The sequence below is a fragment of the Somniosus microcephalus genome, chromosome 14, assembly GCF_052327205.1.
Source record: "Somniosus microcephalus isolate GS21.2 chromosome 14, FLI_Smic_1.0, whole genome shotgun sequence".
NCBI classification, from domain to species: Eukaryota; Metazoa; Chordata; class Chondrichthyes; order Squaliformes; family Somniosidae; genus Somniosus; species Somniosus microcephalus.
The window spans coordinates 86,993,833-87,008,980 of record NC_141000.1 but is presented as its reverse complement, the minus strand read 5'-3'; the positions used below and the strand labels follow the sequence as shown (position 1 = coordinate 87,008,980).

At 49.4% G+C, this 15,148-nt stretch overlaps 1 protein-coding gene across 1 annotated transcript in view; it reads left to right on the top strand.

The window, feature by feature from the left end:
• Window positions 1-15,148, top strand: part of crfa4 (cytokine receptor family, class I receptor 4) — a 142,780-nt gene that overhangs the window by 113,192 nt on the left and 14,440 nt on the right. The window contains 2 exon segments of the mRNA XM_086006068.1: window positions 938-987; window positions 2,375-2,444. Coding sequence (XP_085862194.1) covers window positions 938-987; window positions 2,375-2,444 — 120 coding nt within the window.

Sequence of the window (15,148 nt, the reverse complement as noted above, 5' to 3'; positions counted from 1 at the left end):
GGGACAAGAGGGTCCGCAAGGTGGAGGTGAAGATTGTCAAGGAAGGGACTGTCAAAGTGTTTCTGTGGCCAGTCTCAGAGATCGTAGTCCTCCTTTCTGAAGAAACCTAGAGAAAGGATTCTGAGTATGTTTGCAGCCAAAGGACGTTTTCTTTAGGTTTTCTTTTGTATCTGTAGTGGTACAATGGAATTGTACCAAGCGGGGAGTGTGCTGCCTTCCTTTAGGAATTTATGTTAGTTTTCCAGTTAATTCAGGGGTTTGAGTAATTTGGGTCAATTTCCATTGTGTGCTGCCACCTAGTACCTAGCAAGTGCAGTAAAGCACAGTAAAGTGCAGTAAAGCACAGCAAAGTGCAGTAAAGTACAGTAAAGTGCAGTAAAGTAAACTACTGTATATCACAGACCTGCAGCCACACATGGTCTGGGAAGTTATATTCTTGTCACGCTCCAGCCTTAGACACTATTTGTCTGTAAGTACTTGAGAATGTTATAGATGATTAGTGTACACTATATTTTGCAGAAAATGTTTAGTTTGTAACTTTTCTCTGTAAGCAAACTTACACAGCTAGCCGTGAAGTGCTCGCTCTCTGTCTAGCTGGTTAACTTGTAGCTGTATTTTGATGCACTATGTACAGGGCTAATTTAAAGAGAATGCCTTTCAGTTTGCTAAATGTATATTCACAGTAAGCTGTGTTTCCACGTGTTTTGGTAAGTTACATGCCAAATGTACTGTGTTGCTCAGGCGTACCTAAATTTGTGTATGCATATCAGTTATGTGCTTGTATACTAATGTGTGCTTCCATTTCTGTATTGTATTTCAGTTTCACGATAAGAATCTTTCAGTAAAGTTTACAAGAAAAGTCAAGCCTTGTGATTTTTATGGGAAGATATCAAGTTGTTAGCTACCTGTCTAGCTCTGCATAGGAACGCGCTGCAAGGGCAGAAAACTGATCGTAGGACTGAGTGCTGCTGTATGCCTGAGGAAAAGGTAAAACTGAAGATTATCTCCAATATAGACTGTTTATGCAAAAACCCAGCAAAAAAGTACCTTAATTATCCAGAACAGAATAAAATTCTTGTAAACACTGTGAGGATGGCTAAGAGGCCTAACCTACAGTTATGATTTACTTGTTTTACAGAAACCAAATAATGTATAGTGACCATCAGATTGGATCATAGTGTAATATAGCCATAGTGGGGGCAGAACACCAGGATTCTGCCTGCTGGTGCCCACCTATGTTGGCCATGCCAGAGTTTGTAGGGCCACTGGGAGGGTACCTCATTGCCATGGTAAAGGTGGGCACGAGTGTTACTTCGGACCCATCACTGCTGCCCGTCTGACTGGAGTAACATAAAGCTCTGGTGCCTGCTGTACATGGGGCCTGACACCCCAGCCAACCCTGGCCATGGTCCCATCGGACTCTTCGGTAATGGGGACCGATCTGTTAAAACAAAATCAGGGGTCCAGGTCACTTACCTGGCCTGGGCCGCACCACTGAGATCGATATCCAACCTTGTGGAGGCCGGTATGCCTCACCTTAATTGGTATACCTGCCTCCAATGATTCACTGGATCCTAACTTTGCCCGAGGAACAGAAACTCCTGGAGTAGGCAGTCCTACCACTGGCTTTTCCCCCTGGTTGTTGAAGGACAGTCTGAATTTTCACTGGGGACCCGGCACTGTCCTTTTTGGGGTGGGGGTGGGAGCGTGGTTTCGCTGGTTGCCCACTAGAGATACAGTGGGAGACCAGATGAACATCCAAAGAATTTCAGGGCCATTTTGTTTAAGGATGAGCACTGGATTGAACTGAAAACTAAAGTGGCAAAAGGACCTTTTTTTTACTTGTTGGTGTCTGAATCTGATGAATTCAGCCTACGGGTTTCAGAGAGCAGATTTTCATTCTGTCAATCTAGGGTGGATTCAAATTCAGATGCCAGAGGTGAAAGAACATTGAGATAACTCACTACATCAGCCAGTTCTTCCAACCCCAAGAAAGACCACTTACTTGACAGTTACTTCTTTCTAGCTACTGACACCATAAGCCCACAAACCTAAGGTGGGCAAACTTATGACAACATTCTGATTACAATGTTATCATTTACGATATGAATGGGCAAAAGCAATATTCATTCACTATACATATGGATGTGAAAATATAGGAATAAAAATGTGGCGATATCAAAAATTAGAGCACTAGTGAGTGGCACCATGGAGTGAAGGGATGCAAGTTTAATCAGAACAATCAATTTTTGTTGATCTCTTGTATCAGTGACATGATGATGCATTTCAAAAAAATTAAAAAGCCAAACTTTATTTTATGAAGATGGTACTCCTTTAGTAGCAAGCTCACCTTTCACTTTTTTTATTTTTACAGAATCAAAAGTTTCATGCTTCCTCCCATTCCGAAACCCAAGATCAATGGAATTGACCCATGTCTCCTGAAGGTAAAATTGCCTAGAAGATGTGTGAGTGGTGCCTCAGACAATAAAAGGGTTACAGCAAAAGTTCCAGTCTACAGAATTTATATATTACATAGAATGTACAGCACAGAAACAGGCCATTTAGCTCATCTGGTCTATACAGGTATTTGTGCTCCACACGAGCCTCCTCGCACCCTACCTCATCTAACGCTATCTGCATATCCTTCTATTCCTTTCTCCCTCATGCGCTTATCTAGCTTCCCCTGCCAGTTCTGAGAAGGAGCACTTTCAGCAGTCTTGTGCGTAAATGTTTCTGCTCTACAACACATATTCCAGAAATTATTGGCCTGTGATTTTTCTTGAATCAATCTCTTGTACAACAGAAGCCCAGTGCTGCCGAAACAAAGAGGCCACCTTTGGTAAAGCTGGGTGAGTGGTGAATGGAGGTGCCTGTGGAACCAGGCTCAGCAGTATTATAAAAAACATTGAAAGTGTTCAAAGTGTTTGAGGGTGCATTTACAATGCTACAACAACTTGTAATTATATAGCCCCTTTAACGTAGTAAAATGTCCCAAGGTGCTTCTCAGGAGCGTTATAAGACAAAAAAAAAGTTGACACCGAGCCACATAAGGAGAAGTTAGGGCAGCTGACCAGAAACTTGGTCAAAGAGGTAGGTTTTAAGGAGCGTTTTAAAGGAGGAAAGAGGTGGAGAGATTTAGGGAGGGAATTCCAGAGCTTCGGGCCAAGGCAGCTGAAGGCACGGCCACCAATGCAGAATTGTGTTTACATGGTTGACTTTTAGGGGGAGAAATTCTGTATCGCCCCGTTTGGGGCGCTAGTATTGGCGGTGCGCAAAGTTTAGCGTCAGGCGCAAATTATTGCCACCTCCAGCGATATTGGGTACCTGCACCCCTGAAGGTGATTGCGGTGCTAAATCAGGCGCTGCACGACAGTCTTAAGGCGCTAACCCGGTGGCGCGACGCAATATCTCCGCGGGCGGGCGCAGCGCAGGTGCTGTCAATAATCGAGTGCAGCCAGACACGCTGGCGCCGGACAGCTCTTAAAGGGGCGGATCGATCATCATCTCCAGCCGCACCCTGCGCATCGGAGGCCTCAAACTCGGCGGTAACCTACCTGTGGCGTCGACAACTGCCTGAACATGGAGAGTGCCAGGGAGAGAGCGCAGCACTTCAGCGAGGGGGCATTGGATGCTCTGGTTGGCGCGGTGGAGCACAGGCGATCTGTACTCTACCCAGAGAATGGCAGGAGGCCTCAGCACAGCGATTATCGCAGAGCTTGAAGGGAGGTTTCCCACAGAGTCACCTCCAGCAGCATGGTTCCCAGGACTCCTGTGCAATGCAGGAAGAAGTTCAACGACCTCACTCGGGTCGTCAGGGTGAGTGCCTTTTTCAGAATCATCTTCATCCCTCCATCTGGACCTCACTTTATGGCCAGAGGGTGTGCAAAGCCCCAATGGCCAGCTGTCACCCAGCACCCATGGCCCTTTCTGGAAACACGCACATTCAGCTCTGTGCATAATGTAAGGGCTCCTGGACCATGGGAGGCATGTCATCCCAGATCAGGGCAGCATAATGTAAAGGCTAATCGAACATGAGAGGCATGTCATCCCAGGTCAGGGCAGCATAATGTAAGGGCTAATCGACCATGGGAGGCATGTCATCCCATATCAGGGCTGCAGGTTTCCTCACACCCTGTCCTTTCTCTTGCAGGCCAAGCTAGCCCATAATAGAAGGCAACAGCATCGGACCGGAGGAGGCCGGTCTCACCTGCAGACCCTCACAGACCTGGAGGAACGAGTCCATCAGATTGTGGCAAGCCAGATGATTGGCCCCGTCGCCTCTGGAGATCCCGACCCCATTGTGGACAGCAATGGTAAGGTCTTCACCTTTTTGACCACTCTCCTTCCACTTGTTCCCCACACCAGCATGCTTTTTCACTCTCGAGCCAACTCAGAGCATTGCAGCACTCATGCATCCCTTGCTGCCACCCTGTCCTTTCGCTAAAGCCACTCTTGAACCTCCCTGCTTTCAGATGCTGCATCACCAGCTCGGAAGGCGGGCCCTCAAGTTGCCAGTGCGAGTGACTCTGGAGGAGACGAGGAGGAGGAAGCCGGACCATCCGTGCCACCCTCAGGCGAGCCAGCCCATGTCCAAACTGGGGAGACGCCTTCCCTGGAGGGGAGCAGGGGGGAATGGTCTGAGGAGGATGCAGCTCCAGGACCCAGCAGCCTGCAGCAACACGAGGGAGGTAGGGAAGCTCGGGGGCACCATCTCCCCGGAGGGTGAGTCGGGCCGCGAGTGCTGCTGCACAGAACACAGAAGAGGTGCGTGCCCTCGCAGAAATGAACGCCCAGGCTGGGCAGAGGCACACTGAGCTCATGGCTGCAGTGGCAAGGATGCCCGATTCCATTGAGACACTGGCAAGGAGTGTCCAGGACTTTGGCGCAGCACAGGCAAGGAGTGTGCAGGACTTCGGCGCAGCACTGGAAAGGATTGTCTAGGACTTCGGCGAAGCACTGGCACCTGCCACACAAGTGCTGAGTGCTGCCACGTAGTCAGTGGCTGGTCTCATGCAGACGCAGATTGAGGCCACGCGAGCACTGACTGCTGCCACCCTCGCTGGATCGGGCAGGATTCCCCGGAGCCCTCGCCGCGCCACAGCAGGCCAGCAATCTGTGCACTAGCCAATTGCTGCGCATGCTGCGGTGCTGCCCTGTCAGAGTGCCAGTGTGTCGGCCGACCAGGGAGCTGCTGTCTGCTCTCAGGATGACAGCATTCCTGATGCCACCACTGGCACTTCTCCACTGCAGCTGCCACCACCTGTAGGACAGACTGCTGCCGCCCATGCAGAGTTGGAACAGTCAGCAGCCGGGCCCTCCAGGCCCAGAGCTGGTCCAGGCCGTCCCTCAAGGGCATCTGCGGTCTCAGTTTTGGACAGTCAGCAGGCCTCTCCCAGCCTTGCTGCAGCCACTGGGGTCCCATTACGGAGGAGCTGCAGGGCGGGAAGGGGGCAATTCCGCAAGGGAAGCAGATCACCATCGAGGGGCAAAAAGTAGGAGGTGTTGCTAAATTATGTTATTTCTTTCATTCAAGGCCGAGGATGCTGGTCTGAATGTTGGTTATGTTTTGGACATTGTCTCCAGGGTGTGAGAGCCAGTTATGTGGCAGTCTGTTTGTTTTGGTGTTTGTTTCCATTGCTTTGTCATGCGGTAAGGATACACAGTTTGTTAAATAAAGAAGTTTATTTATTCACAATGTCCATGTCTGTTCTTTGCACAAATTGTTGCCTTGACTGGCCTAGGGGTAGCAGAACGGTTCCATTCATGTTCTTGGAATGGCAGAAAGCATTCCCTCAGAGAGGCCTAGAAGCGACTTGCTATAAGCCTCTGACGGACGACCCTTGCAGTTTGTGCCTCCCTCCCGTCTTGGTGCTGCTCCTCCTCCTCCTCCTCCTCTGCTGGTGCTTCAATGTCTGGTGGCATTGGCTGGGTCCTGAGGATTGCCAGGTTATGCAGCATGCAACACACAACCACGAAGTGGGAGACTCGCTCAGGTGAGTACAGAAGGGCTCCTCCGGAATGATCCAGACAGCAGAACCGTTGCTTCAGCACGCCGATTGTGTGCTCCACGATGTTCCTGTTTGCTTGATGGCTCTCGTTGTATCGTTCTTCAGCAGGGGTGCTGGGGGAATGGAGCGGGGTCAGCAGCCAGGGGCACAGAGGATAGCCCTTGTCCCCGAGAAGCCAGCCTCCTGGGTGAACTGGGGCCTCGAAAAGGTCTGCCACAGAAGTCTGGCGCAGGATGAAGGCGTCGTGGCTGCTGCCTGGAAAGTGGGCATTGACAGCGAGTATCAGCTGTCGGTGGTCACAGACCAGCTGCACATTCAAAGAATGGAACCCCTTTCGGTTGTGGAAATCCTCCGCATTCTCTAGAGGCGCCCGCAAAGCCACATGCGTGCAGTCAATGGCGCCCTGCACCATTGGGAAGCCCGCTATCCTTGCGAAGCCCTCTGCGCACTCTTGCTGCTTGTCTGGGGTCATTGGGAAGGAGATGTACTGCCATCTCCTTTTAAAGAGGGCATTAGTCACTTGACGGATACAGCAATGCACCGCGAACTGTTGGCAATGTCCCCAGCAGCGGCCTGAAAGGAGCCGCTGGCATAGAAGTTTAGAGCCACAGTGATCTTCACAGCCACCGACAGAGATGTCCTGCACCTTAGTTGAGGCTGCAAATCTGGCTGAAGCAGGTGGCAGAGCTCAGTGGCCACCTCCTCACTGAAGCGCAGCCTTCGGAAACACTGCTCCTCTGACATGTTGATATACGAAAACTGTTGGCGGAAAACCCTGGCAGTGTAAGGTCTCGTGTGCCGACGTCTGTTGGCCCTCCACCATCTGGCCATGCCTGCCACTCTATCCCTGCGTCTCTGTGCCCTGTCAATATGATTGAGAAGCACGACGTTCCCATCCAATGCAGCCCCCATAGTAAGTGAGCACTGAAAGTTATGCCGGTTGTGAAGCTTACCAACTGCAAAGTTATGTTCAGAAGGCTAAAGTTCCTCAGCCAGCGCTGGCTCACTGCAGAAATGGCTCTCCGTTTGTCTCTGAGCAACTCTCTCTCTCTCTCTCACAGAAGGTGTGGTCCAAAAATGGCTACCACTAATAATCCAGGAAGAGTCCCCTTTAAATAGCGCCCCCCCAGCCCGACTGCAACTGGGAAACGTTCCAGGTAACCTGTCGTTGGTAGCGACAGGCGGAACGGAGGGGGGCGCCACTGAATTTCCAGTCCGGGGCGCCCCAAGGGCGTTGCACACTGAAATGACGGCATGATCTGCGTGCGCCGGTGAGCGGGCGCTACGGTTTAGCACCGGCGCTAAATGCCCACTCAATTTTGGAAGAGGCGCAGGGTTTGCTGCGCCCGGGCGCTAGTTGGTTAGCGCCCCACTTCTCGACCTCTTTAAGCGCTAATGGGTGGCACAGCCAACCTAATTTTTCCCCCAACTGGAAATGGGCAATAAATGCTGTTTTGCCAGTGTCACCCAAGAACAATTTTTTGAAATTGCTTGGCTTATGTCATGTCCAGGAGAGAGCATGGCACATGCCTGAACAGCATGCACAGAGTTCCCTCCCAACAGTTAGAAATCTAGGTGGCAAAATTCAACTTTGGCGAGGGAGCAAAATCAGTGCTAGAAAATCGCCCGCCCATTGTACATCCTGTCCTATTTTCCACTGCAGCACCCAGACGTTGGGTGGCTGCTGCTTCTGCTGCAATGGAAGCTGAGACCTTGGCCTTCAGACGCTGCATCATGGTTGGGTCCACAAGTGTGCTAATGGAGTTGGCCACCACTTCCATGCTGGAAAGGATGGGCTCCAAGCTCTGCACAAAGCCCTGTGCCAAGTTGGTACTGGACTCCTCCATGCTCCTTGACATTGCACACAGGCTTTCTGGCAGGCTTCCCAATGCACCAATCATTTTGTTGTGTATACCCATCAGCCTTCTTCTGTAGCCTGCCCCATCAAAGTTCTCATCTGAGTTTTCTGCAGCAGAACTCGTGTGCGACCTCGCCCTCTGATGAGCTGGTACCTGCGCTATCCTTGCCCCAGCTCTGGCTGCAGGCCACTCGTGCCCGGTGTCTCACCACGTGCAAATCCTGTCTCTACTCTCCTCTAAATGGCGTGCAGTGGCAGTATCTGAACTAGTGCCTGCAGCTGTTAAATCGAGTGATGGCGTTCCCTCATCTTCACTTTCTTCTTGCTCTTCCACCACTGCCTGGCAGTTCTTGGATATCTGAAAGGAGAAAGGCACAAGGATAAGGTTGTGATGAGGGGAAGGGGGGTGGTGAAAGTAAGAGGTGCATGCTTACACCATCTGCAGCCTGTAAATCAGAAGAAATTGTGGGATGAGGGGGAAGTGGAATATACGAAGCAGCATTAGGAATGAGGATACCTTACCTTCGATGGATCCAGCCCTGCTGCTGGCCTCGGCCTCAGCAATGCCCGTCCCAATAATGGCCAGGACCGTTTCCTTTACGGGGTTTAGGAGGTGTGCCTGTACCCTACCAGTTAGCTCCTGCTGCGTCCGATTGTGCACCGCTTTGTTCTGCAAGGTAGAGGGAAATGTATCAGTGAGTTTGGTGAAATCTGTTTGGGTGATGTGGCTATCATAGTTAAATAGTTAGCAGTGTGTGCAAGCTGTGAGATGTGAGTGTGAGGCTTGCGGCAGTGGTAAGTGAGAGTGAGGTGAAGCTACGAATGTTGGGTATGAGTGCTGATTGATAGAGATTGTTGGTGGGTGAGTGATGGGGTGTGGTGCATTAAGCAGCAGCTGAGGCTAGTGGTGCAGTTGGTAGAATATGGCATTTGAAGTTGCATTCCTTGACCACTTGTGTGAGGTCATTGAACTTCTTGCGGCACTGCATCCAGGTCTTCGGGACTTGACTCCTGGCATTGACCGCCATGGCTATCTGCTCCCATTGCTTTCTGAGCGTGTATCTAGAGGACCTCCTGGCCCTCTGTGGATACATCTCTCCTCCTTTCCACCACCTCCACCAAGGCCTCCAGTGGAGCGTCAGAAAACCTTGGAGCCTGCTCTCTCCCCTGTTGTGCCATTCCTCACTCTTTCCCAGGTCAGAATCTCTTGGACCATGACTCTCAGCACCTGCCCCAGCCACAATGCACCTCCCCTTTAAGAGGTGCAGGCTCGCTATAAGCAGTGAAGGCTAGCTTTAAGTAGTGCTAGCAAGGTATGATTTTGGGCCCCCTGCTGATGTGTGTAGCTATTCTACAGCGCGGTTAGCGCTGGCTGCACACTGCAATCATGTTAATCAGCAGGCAGCAGAAGTTGGCATTCTGCCTACATTGGAAGAAACGGGTGTGGGTTAATCACGCATCGCAGTTCCCACGCCCGTTTTCAGGGGCTATCGAATTTAGTCCCCTGTATCTGAAGTTCCCAGCATTCCATGTGCACCACTGAGGGTGTAAATTATGAAATTACTTATGCAAAAGTATTGGGAGTTAAACTATGTGTATTTATTCAAGAAAGACAAACTCAGGACAAAGCTCCCAGTATATCAACATTCATATCAGAAAGTAACTGGAAGGTATTAATAGCTGTAAGTACTAAATGCTTCCACTTTCAAATGTAATCAATTTATTTTCAATATATTAGATGTTGATTGTTACAGTCCAAATAGTCACCCACAGTTAGGAAAACTTAGAATTTGTAGAATGACAAAATGCACTTTGACAGTCCCAGTAAACCTCCCAGCAATCCACGCAAACACAGCTTGGTGGCAAACCACATCTTGTTAAAATCCATGCAGAAGCTCTCTCAGCTGAACATTAAAATTCCTCAAGGAATTTGTGAAACCAACAAAAGTAGTTCTGTTATTTTAATCTGCAGTGGTACACTAAGGGGATAAATATAGATGACAAACATAGGAACTCTAGGCAGTGCGCCCAGATCCTGAACAGACCTTTTCAAAGTGTAACTTCAAACCTCTAGCTGTGTACTTTTCCTACGTCCAAAATAAAACTCAGGAAATAACTTATGAAAATATACATTAATGGTGCTATTTTGCTAAAATAGTAAGTAGTAATCATTAGTAGTTATTCATAATGATTTACATTTTAAAACACAACTTACAGAAAACCTATAGCAAAGTACAAATAAACTTGCTATACATTGTTATTTATAAAATACAAACTGGTAGGTACATCAGTATTTGGAAAAAAGAAACTGTTAAGAATAGTTACGTATTAAATTGAGAAAAATGGAATTAGTAGGTGTTGACAAAGTAAGTTTCCATTTGCATAAAACAGAAATATAAACAGCAGCAGGAAACGCTGGAAAAACTCAGCAGGCCAAGCAGCATCGGTGGAGAGAGAAACAGGGTTAACGTTTCAGGTCGATGACCTTTCGTCAGAACTGGAAAAAAAGCAGGAAATGGAAAGTAAGTTGGGTGACTGCTTTGCGGAACACCTCCGTTCAGTAAGTAAGGGGGGCCCCGAGCTCCTGATGGCCTGTCACTTTAATTCACCGCTCCATTCCCACTCAGACCTCACTGTCCTCGGCCTCTTGCATTGTTCCACGGAAGCTCAGCGTAAGCTCGAGGAACAGCACCTCATCTTTCGATTAGGCACTCTACAGCCCTCTGGACTCAACATAGAGTTCAACAATTTCAGATCATAACCTCGGCCCCTATCACATATATATATTTTCTTTTTTTATCCACACTTTTTGTTTTTCCTTCCCTTCCTTCAGCTGTCCTTCATTCTACCAGCACAATTCACACCCCATCTAGAGCCATCCTTTGTTCCTCAACCTGTCCCATTACCACCTCCTCTTGCCTTGAATATCTCTTAAAGTCTCTCAATGCTTCTTAATCTCTCCTGCTTTCTATCCTATCACTGACCTTCCCTTTTGTTATTTCATACCTTCCCTTTTGTTATTTCATCCCTCCCCCTTTTCCCAGCACCCAAACTTGCTTTCCATTTCCTGCTTTTTTTCCAGTTCTGACGAAAGGTCATCGACCTGAAACGTTGGCCCAGAAATTAGGTTCGGGGGCTTGCCGCGCGTGCAAGCCCCCGATGTGCACTCACCCGGCGCGCCGACATCTGAAGCCTGGGCCTGCTTGGAATTCCTGTCACTGGCCCGGTTCAGATGTCGGCGCGCTGTGCTTACCTGATCCAGCGGCGTAGTTAGTGCGATGTGCCGGCTGGGATCAGGTGAGCACTGTGCAGCCAATCAGGGGAGGGGAAACTTCATTCATGAGTTTGATAGTAAGAACTGTCAAACTCATGAAAAGTACGGGCGCCCAAAAGACTGGTTTAACTTTAAATAAAATGTTTAAAACATCCCAATAATTAAATAAACTATAAATAACTTTAAAAAACTATTTTAAACAATTAATCAAATTTTTGAAAAACATAATTTTTTTAAAATTGGGTCTAAAACTACACTTACCTTACTGTAAAGTCCTTAAAAACAATAAAGCTGTGGAAAAAATGTAATAATTTTAAGTAATAGACCACTTACCTTAAAGAATGAAGTCCTTATGTCTCCAAGGAGAGGCCCTTACACACGCGCAAACCTGTGGAAAAAAGGAATTTCAGCGCGCACGCGCAGACTCCTGCGCGCACGCGTTTGTCCTCTGAACCCCTTGGTTCAGAGGACAGGAAATGCCGGTTTCCCGCGCATGCGCTGTGCATGCTGAAATCCGGCACTTCCAACAGGCCCACGCGTGAGTACCCCGTCCGTACTCACGCGTTGGGACTGGAATTACTGGCCCGTTAACTCTGTTTCTCTCTCCACCGATGCTGCTCGGCCTGCTGAGTTTTTCCAGCGTTTCCTGTTGTTATTTCGGATTTGCAGCATCCGCAGTATTTTGCTATCGTGCTAATATAAACAGCAGAAAGGCTTCAGTGATAGCAAAACGAAATACGTAGAAAGCAGGCAACAACATGCACTGTCACTGAAAATTAGCAGTTAATCACCACACTTAGGCGAGTCTGAGAAGAACAAAGGTGAACGTTTCCACAGCAGATGCAATTATTATCAGAACTAAGCTACATATTAACCCCCGTTAATGGAAAAGAACTGAATCGAAAGAAAAGAAGATCAGACAACACGGCCCCAATTTTCTACCGTTTGCATTGAGAACATTAAGAACGCTCTGCAAGCAGATACATTTGGTGCAGACACTGGTGGGCTCCACAGTTGAATTCATGGTGACAAATAAATGAATCTGCTGCCAGTGCACCTGACCCCTGTCTGCTCACTACTGTTTCACTCTCCCTTTAACCATTGTCTCTCCTCTTGATAATAGTAAGATGCTCGGTGGTTGTTCCATGGGCAGCAGGTACTGTCCAGTTCCTCGCTCCAACGGCCATGCTTCAAGTGCAAATCTAGACAGTGAGCGTCACTGGGCTATTCTACCACAGAGGGCACCACAGCTGAGCCTGGCTCTGTCCTCACCTTGTGTAAACACGCACACTTCCAGCAGTTCTTGGATTCTTCCCCTTGCTAGCCTACAGCTGCTGCGACCATTTGTCGCATTTCTACTGACGCCTCCGCCCTCCCCCCTCCCCCACATAATGAAATCAATGTACAACACAGATAATGATCAAATCTGAAACTGTTCTGCTCTGATTGGGCCAGTGTCATTGACCCAGCACAGAACCCATCATCAGGGGCCTCTTTAAGTGATTTTAATAGGACTTAGGCTTCATTTAGGCTTTTTAGCTTAATAAAACAGCTCAAAAAAGGGCACACATGTTAGAAACACACCTATTTTTATTTCAACCCCACTTAGAGGAGTCCAGTTGAAGGTGTTCCTTGTTAGAATCATGAGAAGGTAATGTTGGGCAGACAGTTGGGCTGCGAGTGACCATGTTTACTTGCTGCTGCTGCCATGTACTTTTCCCTCGCGTTGATGAAAAGTCTGATGTATAAATGAGGTAGATTGCAGCTGAGACTCTGAACATGAGCAACACGTTAAACTTTAATGTATTGGTACTCAGAGCTAAGCTGAGGTCTGCCACAGCAAAGTCAGAGACTTGATTTACATTCACCATTCCATCTTCAGTGACACACCCCAAGTAGTGCAGTGCGTGTTACAGGACAGCTCAAATGTTGCAAAACAAGTTGAGCAACTTTTGTTCACTTTGAAAAGAGGCAAAACATGGGGCAGGGCATTCACAAGCAATGCACCAAATGAGTTTGCTCATTCATCTGCCCAGTGCTTTTTAAAAGGCAGGAATTTAATATTGGAAATATTGCTGCCTCCATGTGGGAACTGCTCTCAATTTACAGGTCCTGATTCTTCTTCTTCGGCAGACCCTCGGAACCGAGGATGACTTGCTTCCACATTAAAAATGAGTTCTCATGTGACTGATGAGTCCAATGCGGGACCTACAGTCTCTGTCACAGGTGGGGCAGACGGTGGTTGAAGGGACAGGTGGGTGGGGTGCTTGGGTTGATGTGTGTTCCTTGCGCTGCCTGCGCTTGGCTTCCGCTTGCTCCCGGCGAAGAGACTTGAGGTGTTCGGCGCCTTCCCGGATGCTTCTCCTCCACTTTGTGCGGTCTTGGGCCAGGGATTCCCAGGTGTCGGTGGGGATGTTACACTTTTTCAAGGAGGCTTTGAGGGTGTCCTTGAAGCATTTCCTCTGCCCACCTGGGGCTCTCTTGCCGTGCCGGAGCTCCGAGTAGAGCGCTTGTTTTGGGAGTCTCGTATCGGGTATGCGGATGATGTGACCCATCCATCAGAGCTGATTGAGCGTGGTCAAAGCTTCGATGCTGGGGATGTTGGCCTGAGCAAGAACACTGACATTGGTGCGCCTATCCTGCCAATGGATTTGCAGGATCTTGTGGAGGCAGCGTTGGTGGTACCTTTCTAGTACTTTGAGGTGCCTGCTGTACATGGTCCATGTCTCTGAAGCATACAGCAGGGCGGGTATCACTGCTGCTCTGTAGACCATGAGCTTAGTGCCGGGTTTGAGGTCCTGGTCTTCAAACACTCTCTTCCTCAGGCGACCGAAGGCTGCACTGGCACACTGAAGGCGGTGTTGGACTTCGTCGTCGACGTCTGCCCTTGTTGACAGTAGGCTCCCGAGGTATGGAAAGTGGTCCACGTTGTCCAAGGCCTTGTCATGGATTTTGATAATCGGGGGGCAGTACTGTGTGGCGGGGGCAGGTTGGTAGAGGTCTTACGGATGTTTAGTGTAAGGCCCATGCTCTCGTACGTTTCGGTGAAGGTGTTGACGATGGTTTGGAGTTCGACCGTGAGGGATTATGGAGTGACCTCCTTGATGCGCTATCAATTCTAATAAAAGGCTAGGCAGAGTTCAGAACAACAGGCTTTTATTAACTACTGAATTGCACTTCAGACAGATCAGGACTATGCCTCTAGTGGACGACCGAATGCCAGGAGCTGCCATGCGGCCGCTCTTATACTCAGTAGCCCAGGGGCGGAGTCAGCTGAGGCATAGTCAGGCACAACAGTGAACGACAACAACAACAACAACAACAGTGAACACAGTGAACTACAGTGGTTTACCACATTCACCCCTCGTTTAAAATTAAGTCCGGCGGGGTGAAGTGTATCAAAAGTTCGAGTAGGCGAGTCTGTTGGGCGGCCTCGTTTGCCGTCGAGATCTTCGTGGCGACGGTTGCGATGGTACAGCTTCCCACGACGCGTCTTGAGCGGGGTCCAGCACCGGCGTATCGTCCCCTTTGGTGTTGGGTGGGCGAGTGGGCTCCGGCTGGTCCTGGGGGCGCGGCATGCCGTCTACTGGGGTGGAATGGACAGGGGTGAGAATTGGGTCTACTGAATTTTGGGCCGTGTCGGAGGGGGTCGTGGTGGGGGGCAATGGTGGCGGGTCAGTGGACCCCGAGGGTGCCAGATCTCTAATGGAGACTGTGTCCTCCCGCCCGTCCGGGTATGCCACGTAGGCGTACTGGGGGTTGGCATGGAGGAGGTGAACCTTCTCTACCAGGGGAGCCGTTTTGTGGGACCTTACATGCTTCCTCAGCAGGACGGGCCCTGGGGACGTCAGCCAGTGTGGTAGTGAGTTACCGGATGTGGACCTCCGGGGGAAAACAAACATTCGCTCATGGGGGGTTGCGTTGGTGGCTGTACACAGCAGTGACCGGATGGAGTGGAGCGCATCGGGTAGGACATCCTGCCAACGGGAGGTCGGAAGGCCCCTAGAT